The sequence below is a fragment of the Aulonocara sp. 'chitande type north' Nkhata Bay genome, linkage group LG18 (assembly GCF_057382095.1).
Source record: "Aulonocara sp. 'chitande type north' Nkhata Bay isolate Kocher_YH1m ecotype deep benthic linkage group LG18, A_spYH_male_GT1.1, whole genome shotgun sequence".
Classification (NCBI taxonomy): Eukaryota; Metazoa; Chordata; class Actinopteri; order Cichliformes; family Cichlidae; genus Aulonocara; species Aulonocara sp. 'chitande type north' Nkhata Bay.
In genome coordinates this window covers 13,883,287-13,899,807 of record NC_141361.1, presented here as the reverse complement: position 1 = coordinate 13,899,807, position 16,521 = coordinate 13,883,287, and the positions used below count along the sequence as shown (strand labels likewise).

Genomic DNA, 16,521 nt, shown 5'->3' with positions numbered 1-16,521 from the left:
TCACATGGCCCACTTTTTGGAAACTTAAATCCTATTTGGTACACAACTTGGAGAAATCTGAGAGACACCAGAATACTCTGAAACCCGATTCGAGTTTGGGAAGCAGAACAAAATCTGGAAACCAGAAACCAAATGATCCAAACCAGGGCACCTCTAACTCATGTAGCAGCTGCTAAAGTTAAAATAATCAAAGTACAGCATGAGATTCTTCCTGTCCTGATATCTCAGACCAGTCCGCCAATGGAATCTGAATAAACCAAGTATTGATCTGATAGCAGCGTTTGCTTTTCCCCAGCTCTATAATCAGTTCACTGAGTCATTTACGTAGGGAGCAGTGACTGAATAAATGTACTCTTCTGTGTTGAGTCTTGAGTCAACCCTCATTGCTGTATAAATGGAAATTGGATGTCAATATTTGGTATGACCACCTTTATAGTTCATCACACCCTGAACTCTCTTAGACAAGCTTTCTTGTCGTTTGTCAGGCTGCTTAAAGGACATTCAAAGCTCTTCTTTGGATGTTGGCTGACTTTTTGTTCTCTCCTCTGTCAGGATGATCTCACACCGCTTAAATAACGCTGACATCCGAGCTCTGGGGAGGCCAATCCATGACTGATAAAATGGAAAATTTGAAAATTCAATTATTTTAGCATTAAAAACATGATTTCAGGTAAAGAGCTTGCACATGCTTTATGTTTCTCAACAGAAACATAAATAATGAGTTTATTATTTACTAATGGGTCTAATAAACCTGTTAAGCATTGTATGCTTTTACTGCATTGGCAGTGTGTTTGAGATCAGTGTTACTCTGTCCAGATGGTCTTACACAGTGCAATTCCATCTGTTTTGAAAAGATCCCCAACGCCACAGGCTGAAATTCAGCCCCAAACCATGACACAGCCTTCACCGTGTCCTGACATATTGATGATGATTTGAACAAAAAAGTTCAAAATTGGATTCATCCCTCTGCAAGACCTGTTGGCACTGATTTTCAGTCCAGTTATGGTGCAGTTTGGTATACCTGAGCCTTTTGTCCCTTCCCTAAGAACAGCTTCTTGACAGCCACCAGCACTGAGATCAATTCTGACAAGGCGTCAGTAGAGACAAACAGTAGATCAGCTGAAGGGTCAGATGCATCTCTCAAGTCTTTTTTTCCCTTTTGCTTATAGACACCACTTTCAGATACTGTTCATCTACTGTAGATATTTATATAATTATTAACTAAAGATAACTAAAACAAATGATATGTATGTTACTGGCAGCCTGTTACAAAGTGCCATGTGTACTGTACTGCACTACAACAGTCAAGAGTTTTGTGTTTGGCCTGACCTATGAATCATTCAGTGTCCAAAGAAAAATTTTGAGAGACCTTCAGAAGCCTGGAGAGCTATTGCTCAAGACCATTTTAAAAATTACAAGTTTGACTTCTTAGAAACAAAATACAAGGAAATGAGGGGTGACTCAAGAGTTTTACACAGAGCTGTACATAATAATAATAATTCCACCTCGTATTGTGTCATATACACACCGTTACAGAGGTGTACGATCACGAGAAAGAGCTTCAAATAATGAGATCATTGTATGTGAAATCCTCGTGTGCGCTCTGTTTTTGACTCTGTTTGACTTCAAAGAAAGAGGATATCCTTAATGTGATCGTTGAAGGCACAGCCCTAGCTGTGTGCACAGAAACCCCACCCACCTGTTGGTAAAAGCTTCTGTTCGTGAGCGGCAGCAAACCACAAGACAGTTCTGCTTAAGCAAAGAGGAGCTCAAACAGCTTGTTTCAGACAGTGATTGACCTGAGGTGCTGCAACAAAGCCAAGCATAAGACAAAGAAGCTTATTTTTGATACTTAAAATCATACAAAGCTACTCTAGAAGACTTGCATAAATGTAGAGCTGGAAATGAGCATAGATGGTTCACTTTAACCTGGCCTGGTCTCCAATACCTGAAAATCTTTATGGAGTCGAGTGCATCCTTTAATTAGACTGCATGTGAATATTATTGAAAAATGCACAATAATGTCACATGTGAACATCAAAATAATGTTATTCCTTCCTTTGTGCAAATTCACTGTAAGAGATGGTCTTCAAAATTCACAGTTCTTTTGATGCAGAGGTGCAACACATAAGAAAGGCTGCATCAGCAGTAGGGACCTGTCTTTAATAAGCAGGTCTGTACTGCCAGACTTGAATGACTGAAATAACATTCAGGTTCTTCATCACTGTCATCATAAATGTCAGCGTTTCTGCTGGAAGTTAACTACATTAACAGTCCTGGTCAGGATTATTAACTCTCGTACATAATCCCGTGTTTGAAGCCGTTTCACAGATTATTAAAAAAGACAGCGCTGCTCACTTTCATCAGATAATGTACTTTGAGTCAAGTTAAAATTAGTATTCGGTGTTGCTGTCTTCTGAGTAATAGCCTTAAACCAACAGCCCCTTATGACGCACAGCCAGTATGTGATTTATGTACTAAGAATGAAATAAAAAATGACAACACACTCTAAAATGAGAAACTGCTGTGGGGGGGAAAGAGCAGACAGAAATGTGGCAGACGCATACATCATCATACCGGGGGATTTCCAAATGCTACACCTTGTCTCACGCAGCTTAATAAGATCCACATCTGTAACTGTGACTGCTCTGATATTTAAGGGGAACTTAATTAACATAATTGATGCTACATGCAATACTGTACAAATGTCTTGAGTCACCCCTCATTTCTTCATATTTTGTTTCCAAGGAGTCACTTTTTCCTAATTTCTTAAAAGCAGTCTGGAGTTCTTCAGGCTTTCTGGAGGCTTTCAGAAGTTTGTCTTTGGACATTGGCTGCTTTTTCACTCATTTGCATTCCAGTCCTTGTACCTGACCATTTTCTTATTTTAAGCTACGTAACACTGACCTAAGAATAATTCTAGGATAAAAATTCACCGAACTCAAGGGATTATACACAATAACAGACAACTTCGCTAAGAACCAATTTCAAATTATATCTTTAATCACTGTGTTACTAGCAACCTGTCACAAAAACCCATTTTTGTTGTATTTCTTTAGTTGAATCAATTAAAAATTATAATGATAACATAATATATAGCATATAATAGTATTTTTGGAGCAACAAGCCGATTCCCAAAGCATTATTAGCTGAAAAACATATCTTGGCATGATTTACAGTTTATACTTCATACTACATTTGAGGAAACTGTTATTAAATTTGAGGAGGCTACTGACTGAATGCAGTGAGGACCTCAATGCAGACGCTTGGAGGAAATTGAAGACTGATATAAAGTAAGCCATTTATTCAACTGAACACACACACAGTACAAAATGAGAAAAACAGAACATTATACATTTACTTAAACCAAAAACAGAGTAACACTGGGTCAGGTCACTCTGATAAATAAAAGGAGAGATAGTGACCATAAATATACAGAAGGGCAATCAGTGGAAGTGGAGACAGCTGAGGACGACGAGACACAGGTGGACTAAATCACAGCTGACGAGACAGAGGAAGAAAAACTCTGAAGAAGAATCCATGAAGTAAATGGAAACACTGAACAAACCAGAAATTAAATAGATTATTTAAATAAACAAAACTTCAAAGTCCAAAAAATTAAATAAAAAAAAAACCTTGGAGGACAAAAGAAGAAGTGGTAGGCAAAAATATCTATGGCAGATGTCAAGAAGCCGTTCTTAAGGAAGGGAAAGAGGGAGAAAAGGCTGAGGTATGCTGAATTATGCTGAAAATTAGTGGAAACAGGTTTGATGAATGTAGATATTAAACTTTCAACACATTTTGGATCAATTTATCGTTGATATGTACGAAGGAGATCACAAGAAGTGCAGCAGTGAGTGTCTACAGCCATCTGTAAAACACAGTGGAGGCACTGTCATAGTTTGAGCCGGCAATGTTGGAGATCTTGTCAAAACTGATGAAATCATAAATGCAGAAAAGTACCATCAAATTTTGATCGAGCATTCAAAACCATCTGGGAAGTGTCTGATTGGAAACGTCTTCATTTTTCAGCCAATGCAATAAAACCATACCACACAGTGGAAACACACAGTGGACACTGTCAGTCATCGATTGGCCTCCCAGAGTCCGGTCCTCAACATTATGGAAGTTTGCACATTTCAATAAATCACTGCACCTGTTTCCTATTCTCCCAGCAAAATATGCAGAAATGAGGGGTGGCTCCAGACGTTTGCACTGTACTCTATGGTTATATTATATGTTGCTGTGTTTCTGGTTTCTTCTTGCTGCTGGGTAGAGCAGATTTAATGAGGAGGACATATGTAAGCATGTAGACACATGCAGACACCCAGTTCCCCTGACATGGATTAAGAGTATTGCTGAATTTGAAGACAAATTAAAAGTACTTTTAGTCTTTAATCTTTAAAGTGGAGTGTGGTGTAATATCCAACGACTAAATCAAACCAACTAAAACTGAAATCTCTGATAAGATTTTTTTTCACTTTTCAGTCATCGGTTTGCTGTCTTTACTGCAGCTGAGCACATTTGTCAGCCCCACTCATTTACACACAATATGAAGGTGTTCGTCCCATGTTTTTGTTACACTATGGCTCAAGAAGCTTTAATGGCATTGTTTACAGTCACTTAAGTGACAAATAAGAAACAAGCCTACATGTTTGACTGCAGATGTTAGTCACTCAGAGTAAGTCATTAGCGTTACAGTGAAGAGCGCCACTAAAAGCAGTGAGATGCACCTCACCGTGTGTTTTACTAAGTATAATTTTTGTGTTGCTTAATTAATCCCCCCAGGGACGGAATAAAACACCCAACAAGATAAGTGCAATTAGAACAGGATGTTTTTTTTCAGCCCGTTCCCTGTTTTACATCATTAATTATGCAAGGTTAGCCTTCCCCGTGTCTTCCACTGGGCGATGTGAAGCCACAGCGCCTGGGGAGGCCTACCCCTGTTCTCCACCAGAGAGGGCACAGGAACAATGTCAAATATGCCATCACGGGAATAGAGAATTATGCAAAAGACATTTATCCTTGGTGCTGCCCTGCTTGCAGCACCATGTCTTCTGCAGTCGCACAAAGGGAGCAATTTCTACAAAATTTCCTGGTTCATCCTCTACGATGGTTGAGAGGAGTAGGATGGTTCCCTGCCCACTGCTGTGCGAGCTATTGCAGCACACTAATCAATATATTTTATTATTTTTGACACACCATTATTTCCATGACCTAACTTTCACCTCTTAACGCACAGCGCTGTCTGTGTTCGTGACCTTTTAGCCCACTAGGGATGACAAGACCCTTCTAAAAGTCAAAGAGGAGTCATGTGACCATCAGAGCCACAGGGAGCTGGAGTAAAAGAGCACAACCTTGCACCTCGAGTATATTTCCCTTCTCTCCAGACACTCGTGTGGGTGAGAGCTCATGTTTGGGAGTGGGCAGCAGTGAAAAGTCCCATTGTGATGTTTCATGAGCCCAAGAGTGCACCAAAGAAAGAAAAATCCTCTTTAGTGCAAGAGCCACCCTGAAAAACTGCTCCAGTGTGGGTGTCACTGGTGCAGCATACTTTATTTATTCAATTACAACTTTTATTGCCAAAGTTTCACAACTACTCGATGGATTTAAACACACACACACACAAATCCCAAAAGGAAGAATCTACCTGTCTTTGCTTCTAGTATAACAAAGCATAACATAGTATTTCATATTCTCTCCCACATGTGAAATTGGTTATTGCATTAACATATTTGTCATTAATAAAAATAAATTAATTATTTGCAGGCAGATTTGGTTGGGACCATCACAAAAACACCAGCCGGGGTTTGATGAAGAGGTCCAGCTGTGCTGAATCCAGCGATATGAAATCTACGACTGCATAAGGTTGAGAAAGGGTTTCAGATTAAAAAGTCTACGACGTGCCTGCGAAAAATAAACAGGTGAAAAATGGTATTATTCTACTTCAAAGTATACAAGTTGTTCATCCACTTAAAACCACTTTAAAATCTGGAATTTGGTCACTGTATAGAATTTTTGAAAGTTTTCTCTTTTCACATCTAGTTTTAGTTTAATTTTAGATCACAATAATAATCTTGGTTCCCTGATTACTCAGTGACAAAATACGAGTTGATTTCAGGGTTTAAGCTTGCATTTGGTAAATTGTCACTTAAATTCTCAATGTGAGCTTCAAACAAATGAGAGCACAAGTGAGGGACGCCATCGTTAGGCTTAAAGACCAAAATAAATCAAATAAACCCATCAGAGAGAGAGAGCGAGCAAAAAAGAGCTCAAAGAGAAAGAGCTCAAAATCCTCACTTTAAATTAAATGTGTAAATTTTGTTATACATGTACAATATCAAATGTAATCGAATCAGGTCAAATAAAAGTTAGTTGATTGGTGTACATTGTTTATACGAATCACATTTTTCTTTGTCATTAATTATCTGAATGAATAAATTTGATGTTTGGTGTACGTTTGTAAAAAGAATGGACGCACTGGACAATTCAGCAACATTGAAAGGCCTGAAAAACCACAGAGGACGACTGAAGTGGATGATGACAGAATTATTTCCATGGTTAAGAGAAATAACGTTACATCTAACCAAGTCTAGACTCTCGATGAAGTAGGCGTATCATTATCAGTGTATAATCACCAGACATCTTCATTAATGGAAGAATGACAGGGTGCAGACCACCGGTTATACTCAAGAACAGGAGATTAATTTATAGCAGGATGATGGGAATTGCTGTATGCAATACTGAAACTATCAGTTAATGTGTGTGTGGGTGTGTAACCGCTGAAGTGCACTCACTCACACTGACTGAAAGTGAAATGAACTAAATTATATGAAACAGAAAGTACATGCTTTACAGAGTAAAATGATGCACCTCCAAGAACCAAAAGGTTTATTTCCATCATTAACCAGGGTCTCTGATGTCTGAGTGATGTAATCAGAGGGACCAGTGAGAGACAGACTCAAAGGAAAAAAATGTAGAGAGAAAAGGAGCAGAGGCAAAGATACCCAGCGTTTCATCCCTGGCACAAAAAACCAACTCCCAACCGTGTTAAATTTTTTATCAAAACATCTGAATCCTCAGCTGCACGGTGAGCAGCGGTGATGTTGCTGTGACGTCACCGGAGATCTACTTGCCAAAGCTCCTCAAAGGGAAATGAAAACTCGTACTGAATATTAATTATTCCTCTGAACCACATGATAACTATTCTGAAGATAACCCAGGGGACAAAAAGTGTTACATATATGTTTTTAGTGGCTGAATCAAACAAATCAGTAGAAACGTTGCTGTATTTTTAACCACAATCAATATCTGATGCACAAAAATGAAATTCTGAACCCTGTACTGCATTCACTCCCACTTCCTCTAGTTCTGTTTTTTTAATTCTTGCTTTTCATTGAACGTACTAAAGGCTTTTCCTCCTAAATAGTATCTTTATAATTCATTAAGAGCTCTAATTTATTTCCGCTTCTTTTGTACTTACTAGTGCCTTTTAAACCAAAGACAGAGCCACACCAACAAACACATATTACCACAAGGAGAGAAATAAAATGTTTATTTTAGTGTCTGTTTTTTCTTTTTTTCTCTGAACGCTAATAATAAAGTTCACCAGTGTCCTGTGGATGGCAAACATCCTCAAAACACAACAAGTACAACAAAAAGTGTTTCCATTGGGATCACCCAGTAACATTTTGGAATCAATGTAGTGATTAAAAAAAAAAGAACAAAAAAACAATCAAAACTAACCATATCCACAAAAGAAAGAAACAACAAAGCAACAGTAACAAGTGTAACAGATCAGAGTGCTCCGCCAGAGGACCTGGAGGTTTGTGCACCCCCGCTTACAGTTTGCGGGTACAGAGCGAGTCTTTATTATGCTTTATGTTTTTAACAGTTTTATAAAATATCTAATTCAGAAAATAAACTGTGGGCCGAACATGGTAAAAACTGAGTCCAGTGGATATGGGTTACAGCTTTAAAACCTTTTCACGGTGCGGTCCGCTGCTCTTTTGAGCTCTTCTTTCTTTTAATATTTGATTTGCAGCACAAAAAAAAAAAAAAAAAAAAAGACAAACATGGAATGAATACCAAAGAAAGAAAGACTGATAACAGATCATAAATTTTTAGAAAGTGTTAAAATAAGAGGGGGATCTAAATATATATATTTCTATGACAGCACATCTTCCTTACGTATTCTGTACCCTCTAATACGTACCAGCAAGACATTTCATGTGTTTAGTTTTTGGTTCTGTATGAATGTGAGCGTCACCAACAGCCCCCGCGCAGAAAGATAAAAACCCGTGCTCCAGCTTTCAGGTATCGTGTGCCATTTTTCCAGAACGAGCGTCTTCATTTCACTGTTTGAGAGCATTTCCTTGTTATTAGTGTTACGTTGCCGCTTCGGTTCCTTCACTGTGGAAGAAGGGACCTGAAGTAGCCCCTTACCGTCCAGACGTTGAGCATTCATGTTTTTTTTTGTTTTGTTTTTTACTCAGGGCTGGAACATTTAACACTTTGACAAATGGTAAACAAAACATGAGAAAAATATATTGTTTTTATTTATTTTTTCATTTCTACTCTTTTCCTTTCTTTTTTTTTTTTTTAAAGGCTAGTGTTATTATTTTTTCTACAGAGAAGGGCGGGGGACGTCGTGACAAAGCTAATTCCAAAAACTTTAAGATGTCAGTGCTGTCCGACTGGCTTGAAGCTAAAAAGTCGCTGTCTAACGTTTATCCTCATTAGTATTTTCATGTATGTACAAATAAAATATGGATTGAAAACACCCCACCAGCTGGAAGAAGAGGAAGCTCAGTTCATCTGTCGGGAGGGGGCCGTGCCTCTTCCCCCCCACCCCCCCACACATACAGCGACACTGGAAGAACTTAGCAGCCACTTTGGCCACCGACAAAGAGGCCCCGACGAGATATTTCTGATATCAGTGCAGATTTACATGATATAAAAATAATTAAGAAAGAAGGTAGGCTTAAGGACAAGTGGCTATAAATGGCAGAGTGTGAGATTCGATTTGGCAAATAAGCGTTCTACTTGTGCATGTGTGCGGCCCTCGAACAGAAGGTGGATGTCATCGGGTTGTCTCGTAAACATGCAGCTTGAAGACACTGAGACGCCACGTAAACACGTGCATGAGTGTGTGTGTGGTGTGGTGTGCGTGTGCACAGACGCCACGCCCCCTCACACACACTCTTCCGCCGACATGAGCAGAGGGTTGATGTACTCGAAGCCTTCAAACTCAGACTGGTCGATCTTCTTCACGACGTCCCTGAAAAAGGAAAAAAAAAATGGAGGAGAAAAGATCAAAAAGTTGGTTAAAATCGACAGAAAACTGAGGCTGCAACAGGAAATGAGCACAAAATGAAGCGCTGACTCACTCGTCATCAGGCGTGAGCTGGATTGGCTCGTTGGTGAACTGGGCGTCAAAGTTGTCCAGTCCGTATTCCCCTGAGATGTTGGGCTTGAACGGAGGGACCACCTGTTTATGTTCCAGCTGGAAGTAAAGCAAAGGACGAAGGTAGGACCCAGTTTTTAAATAATTCTTTAAATAACCAATTAGTTGCTTAATAGAAAATTAATCTGCAAGTATTTTTGTGATTGATTAACCAAAAAAAAAAAAAAAAAAAAAAAAAAAAAAAAAAGAGCTTTTCAGAGTGGCCAGAAAAATCTAATTTCAAAGCATCTGTTTGGTCTCTGAGAAACTGTGACTATATTTTTCATACACTAAGAGATGAATCTATTGAGAAATAATCTGTGAATAATGGAAACAATCCTTGTTTGCAGTCTTATTAAGAAGCTTCAAATAGTGACTGTATCAAGGTTGTATATGAGTTTGTCCAACAGGATTTCTGAGAGGATAAGCTCTCCCGCAGCTGTAATCAGGCCTGAGTGACGTCCTCTCCACTCAAAAGCATTTGATAAGATAAGATAAGATAAGATAAGACTTTATTGATCCCACAACAGGGAAATGTTTGCATCACCTCAGCTCAGGTACAGATATATGAAAAAATTTGAACACAGAGTAAAAACTTTTATTAGGGACTTCCACTCATTTCCTCTGCCTGTGGTTTCATTTATCACAGTGTACGTGCAGCTCTCTGTCCCGAGTGTTACTGCACTTGTTTGGAGGGCAATAACTGCTCCCTCTGCAGGCCAGAGAGCACACTGCGGGGCAAACATCAGCGTTGGGGGAAACGGGGTGGGAGGGTTGTAAGCTGATCCTCCAGACACTCTGACCGAGTGCTGGGTCTCAGCTCCAGACCAAACAGGGAAAAGAGGTCATGGTGATCCTGGCGAGCTGCCCTGTCTGTCTGTCTGTCTGTGCAGATAAAGCTGATGTTACGTGCTCTGTCTTCTTTAAAAGATTTAAAGCAGATTTAATCTGGATTAGTTTAACACTTAAATGACCATACTATAATTTATACAGTAATGCTTTTAATGGCTTTTAAGAGTTGTCTTTATCTATGAAACACTCTAAAATGTTCTGATGTACTTAAATGTCGTTTTCTCTGGAGAGAGTTTACAAATTTAGTCAAATATAAATTTCCTGTATTTTCTTTTCAATAACAGACTGTTTTAATTATTAAGGTGTGTTTGAGTGAACTGTGTATTACAGTTTGCTGGGAGCCTAACACCAAACTCGAAACTAACTTTGATCAACAAATTACAATCAAGTCTTCACAGTCAGGGTGCTTTATTAATCCTTTGTTGCTTCCAGGCTTCTGTTTAGCATACACATCACTCCTGACCACCTCCTGGTATATCAATAAAGACGAGGGTTGGATGCCCATTGAACGGTTTCTGGGTTTTTCCATAGGCAGCTGCATAGGCAGAGACCCCTCTCCTTGACCTCTATAATAAATCAATAAATGTGAGGTCTAACACAGTATTGACAGAATATGATAGAAGCTGATCACTCTACAAAAGAGCTTCAAGGCTCACTCCTAACAGGCTTTCAAGGGGTAAAGATATCTTGTGTGTCTGTAATATATGCATGTTGTGCAGAGTAATATTTTGATGACACAGTTTTCCATTATCCATGCCACATCAATGGGCCAATTTCATATGAGAAATTTAAGATATTGGAGGTAGGTTAGTATTTTTACAATTTAAAAATGTCACAACGCATATAAACATGTGGCGGGCGTCCAAAATGACTCTAGATGAGGTCACTTGAGAGTTAATTAAGTTTATAAATGGGTAGAAAATGTAAACTTTTTTTAGTAAAGTACGACGAATACGTGACAGCAAATTCAGATATGACAGATTTGTTCTCATCGCTAAAAATACCACAACAGTATAATTTCATTCTAATTAAGTAAAAAAACCCAAAAACAAATAGTATTAAACACAATTAGCCCTAAACTGCAAAATTCACTTTCATCCTTTACCTTAAACAACTTAACATAAAATCAAATTATTTATTATTAAATTAATTTTATTTAATTAATTAATTTTATTTTTCCTTAAACAACAGAGACAGGTAAGTAAAACAGATAAATTAAATAAAGAAGGTTCAATAAAAGTGTTCAGAAACAAAGTTTATCACACTAAGTCGTGTTTGCCTCATCTTTGTCATTACTTTATGTGATTTCATTTTTTATCAGTTGGCATATCAAACTCCGCCCCCCCCCCTCCCCCTCCAATTGTTGTCATTTTCATTAACTGATGGACGACCATAGCTGGACTGGCCATCGGCCCACCAGGCATTGTTGGTGATTTTTCGTTTTTATGTGCCGATTTTTTTTATTTTATTTTTTTTGTAACGGTATAAACAATGAGAGGTGGTGGATTGGCCAGATGCTGGTCAATGTGTAAAAATAGCTCAGTTGTTTGGTGGTGGCAATGGCGGCGCTTCCACAGAGGCCAGCAGGTGGATGAGAGAAAGGGGAGGCAGGAGGAGGAGAGACCAGAGGCGGCCGCCGGTCCGAGTGTCAGGTGAACTGAACTTCAGGTAAGAAGTTATGACCTGCAATCTATCTGGGTCAGATACATAACAAATTTAGGTTGAGTTTATTTTCGTTGTGCTGACTTTTAGTCAGTTACAATAACTCGTACTGCGAACTAACAAGCATGACGGAGTTTCTATACAGCTGGGTGGGTGCTATGATGTTACTGATAGTGAACTTTATTTTATTCATAAGGTTAATTAGTAGAGTTGTCAACCATCCCATTAAAAAACGGAATCGTCTGGTATTCAGAGAAAATATTACGCGTTTCTTATTGAGGTGAAAAGGAACAGTTTGTCCCGGACTTCAGCTACAATGAAAAAGACACAAAGCTGGAATTATTCTGTGTTTACGCTGCACAGCTGCCTCTTCTTCTCTCATATTTTCTCCTGTTTCTACTTCAATCATGAAACTGATCAATGATCAGCTGATCGTCTCTCTTGTTTGTTTATCACCCACTTTGCGCCAGAAAGAGGAAACCGCGCTAAACAACAGCAGCACGTTTAAGCTTGATCAGCTGATGTTAGAATTTATTTAATATTAATTTCTACTATCAGCTGATGTTTGCTGGAGCCACAGCTGTAAAGCTGCTGGTCATGATGTCGGTTTGGATATGTGGTGAGAGGGAAACATGAAGATGAAACCAGGAGATGTCCTTACTGAACAGGTGATGGAGAAACAGGTTTACCTTTTAGGTGACATGAATGAGTTGAAGGAAAGCTATGAACTGTTTCTGAGAGACAAATAACCCCAGGATCTTTTTCTAAGTAGCTGACAGCTGGTAACTGTGCAGGGGCGGGTCTAGCCAAGTTTTGCCAGGGGGCCAGGTAGGACATTAACAGGTAAAGGGGGGCACAAAGAAATACTTTCTTATTCTCATTTAAAATATCTAGCTTTTAATAAATAATTATCTGAATCTTACAACCAAAGTTTTTATCTGACATAAAATGTATAGAAATCATACATATACCAACAAGAAAGTGTACATCACTGTCACAACAGCGTTTGTTTTCATTCAAAGGCTTCAATACCTGGTGGGCCGGTCTCTAGTCAAAATGCCCGGGCTGTTTTTTTGTCCCAGTCCAGCCCCGGGCACGACACACAGTGAATTAATCTGAGAAGGTGCATAAAAAATAAATGGCCGCGCCAGTGGTGCACATCGCAAGTTAGCTCGCATAGACACATTAGTTGTGCCATACTGGCTTCTTAATGAGCTAACAACCCCAACTACCAGATTCAACTTGTAATTGGCTAAAAATAACTTAGCCTACCGGTGAGAGGGACGTTGCTAGCTGGCAGTTTTTTCAAGCAATGTTGAAATTTCCACATTCTGACACTTCAAAAGCTTCAGGAGCTCTCTGCTCAGCGCAGCAAGAACTCCATAACAGCAAATGAACTGTACAATAATAAATAAACTGAACTGGCTCAGTTTATTTTTCTTATTATTGTTGTGGGAAGACCATAAATAGCATTTGGATTTTCTGTTGTACAGTTCATTTGCTGTTATGGAGTTCTTGTTATGGATAAAAAGTGTCTTTTTTTGTTTCAAAATAGCTGATAAGTATTTGCTGATAGCTGCAAACATCTGCAAACAAATATAATTCTATAAAGTGGTTCGATATAATGTGTAACTGTTAATATAGGGCGTTATGATTGCATAACATTGGCACATTGACTTCTGAGGAAATTTTAGATGGCACTCATCATCAGAAAGGTTGCCGACCCCTGCTGTAGCTCATCCATGAGCACAGTTCGGGCCCCATCAGCTCATCAGTCCTTCAGTTGGATACATTAACAATACATACATTATTCATTCGTTCATGCGCTCATATGTAAGGTTGAAGCTAATATCAACATGAGGCCGTGAGTCTCATCTGACACTCATTTCATGGTTCTAAGGGTCAAAACAGGAACCTAAAAAGACTCCTGGGTGATAATTTACTCATCGCTGAAACTGATAACAGGAAGCAACAGAAATAACGAAGTATTTTTAGCCCTAGTTTAAATTTCACCGGTATTTTTTTTTCTACAAGTCATTTCGAGATACCAAACAAGTGACTAACATCTGTAAATACAGGTCCACATCTTCATTTCCTGCACTGCGTTCTACATTTGTATTCACACTCATACTGGTTTTCAGGCATAAACTATAAATAAGGATTATACACAGACACAAATACAAGTCATAGCAAGAATCCAGTCAAGCATGTGGTTTTCAGTATTAGTGGCAACGAGTGCAAACCGCAGCTTCAGAGAAAGCATCAGCGATATCTGAGCCAACCTACGAGCTTCTCTGAGGTTCCAGTAATCATGCCGAAATTTGTGAATGAAACGATTTGTAAACAGCGGCGCTGAAATTAGAGTGTTAATGGCTTCTTCGTCAACATGAATCACTGCTCGACAATCCGGACATGCAGAGATCGACATATCGGCCCCGTGTGATCCGTCCCCTCTCGTTTCCTCTCCGTCTTTAAACTTCCTGTGTGTGTGTGTGTGTGTGTGTGTGTGTGTGTGTGTGTGTGTGTGTGTGAGAGAGTGAGTAATCGTATCTGCTGCTGTCAGTCTTCTGCCTGGCCTGTCTGTTTCCAGCTGCCTGCTCTTCACAAAGAAACAAGTCTCACCCCACAGCTAATAACCTCAGTATTGACAGAGCGTCTATACCTGCAGGGCAGGAGAAAGAGCGCAGGAGACGGCGACCCTGCGCACTCAGATTTGACCTTCTGCGGTCTCGCGGCAGCTCTTGTTTTTCTCCCCCTTTTCCCCCGCAATCGATTGTATGGATTTATTTTGACCTATCCAACATGCACCAATGCTGATTTCCTTCATTTGAAAGAACTGACTGAGAAAAGCAGAGGATGAAATTGAATCACTCACGAGCTCCCAGTCGACGTTTCGGAAAAACGGGTGGCCCATGATGTCGGCAAAGCCCGTCTGAGGGTGGCAGCCCAGGCGCTCCTTGGGATCCTGTGGGAGTGAGAGCGAGAAGAGGGTGAGAGACGGTGGGAGACTATGGTGGAAGGGAAAGATAACAAGTCCAATACCCGAGAAGAAAGGTGGAGAAAGTGAGAAGAAAGAATTGGGAAGGAAAGTGGATACATTTCCCAAAAAAAAAAAAAATGCCAGTAAGAGGTGGCACTGCTACAGGCCTGTCAGACCCTCTCTTACCTTGTTGAGGAACCCTTTGAGGACGCTGGCAGCTTTGACTGACAACGAGCGTGGGATTCTGATCTGTTTTTCCAATATTACTGCAGGAGGTGACAGAAAAGGGGTCAAGGGGTGGACAAGAAGAGGAGAGGATGAGATGGTGCCAACACTGCTGCTGTTATGAGTTCAATCCTGCTGGGTATGCTCGCAGCAGCCCAAGATATGAAGCTTTTTGTTAACCCACCTCACTGTTAATTATAAGAAACAAACACAATATAAAACCCTATTTATACTAAAATAATGGGGTGGGGGGTGGGGGGGGGGGGGGGTGGGGGGGGACACACATGGTTTCACACTTCTCTCTGTAACAGATGGCATGTTCCTGGTATTGAGAGAAGCCAATAGAAAGGTGTCGACATGAAGGTGTTGCATGAACTCAGCAGTTTTTTTACGAACCGCAGAAGCACGCTGTTACCTTGGAAGAGGTAGTCTTCTGTGTTCTGGTCAGGGTTGTCGGAGCTGCCGACGATGTCGAAGGGCGACCGGCCCGCCATCATCTCGAACATGAGCACGCCTAGTGCCCACCAGTCCACGCTGAACCCTGGGACACACACACAAACGCACACACACATATCGTACGTTACAGCTCTGACGCTTTGAAACGCCAAAACACCACAAATGACCGACAACTGCAGGAGGAACTTTTAATTGCCACTTACAAAACTTCAAAGTACACCAGCATGTCAGGGTTACTATAGCAACCACCTTCACTTTAAAAGTGGGGGTTTCTGTATATTATCACACCTTCGACAACAAGAACATTATTCAGATTGCCTACTTCTCTCTCTCTCTTTCTTTTTTAGGCCATTAGGGCAGGAATGTCACAATCAGTTTAACTCTGAAAGAAAATGAAGGACAGATGCATTTCCAGTAAATTCATTTGTATGTCTCACACCACCTTCTCACCTACAGTTTGGTCCACATAAAGCTCTAAGCTAGTCTAGAAACAAGTACTGTAGTCTTTATAATACTTAGTCAAGAAAATAATGCTAATAGTGCTAATAAGATGCTCAACCTCATCCTCAGCTGAGAAAACGGAGCGAGCCAAATGTATTTAAAAATTAAGAGACATGTGGCCCGCGGGCCTTGAATTTGGCACATGTGCATTGGAACTGAACAGCTGCATCATTTCACCAAATCTTAGCTGTCACTTCACTTGTAACAGCACTTTCAAACATCTGGTTTTGCTCCACATCACAGATTTCAGAAGACTGTAGTGTTACTATGTGATTTAAAACAGGACAAGACTTGATGACATAAGCATGAAAGGAGAAGGGCAAACATGGAGATATAAGGATGTTTTTAATGTAAACTGCATACATTTTCACAATATGAATGTGAGGCGAGCAGCACAACA

The 16,521-nt window shown here is 39.9% G+C and overlaps 1 protein-coding gene across 1 annotated transcript in view; it reads right to left on the bottom strand.

The window, feature by feature from the left end:
• Positions 1–7,528: 7,528 nt before the first annotated feature.
• prkci (protein kinase C, iota) overlaps positions 7,529–16,521 on the bottom strand; it is a 44,781-nt gene continuing 35,788 nt past the window's right edge. Inside the window, exons 14-18 of the mRNA XM_086273669.1 lie at positions 15,580–15,705; positions 15,126–15,205; positions 14,835–14,924; positions 9,390–9,505; positions 7,529–9,280 (exon numbers count right to left, since the gene is read on the bottom strand). Coding sequence (XP_086129795.1) covers positions 9,193–9,280; positions 9,390–9,505; positions 14,835–14,924; positions 15,126–15,205; positions 15,580–15,705 — 500 coding nt within the window. The 3' untranslated portion in view covers positions 7,529–9,192. The remainder of the gene's footprint in view (positions 9,281–9,389; positions 9,506–14,834; positions 14,925–15,125; positions 15,206–15,579; positions 15,706–16,521) is intronic.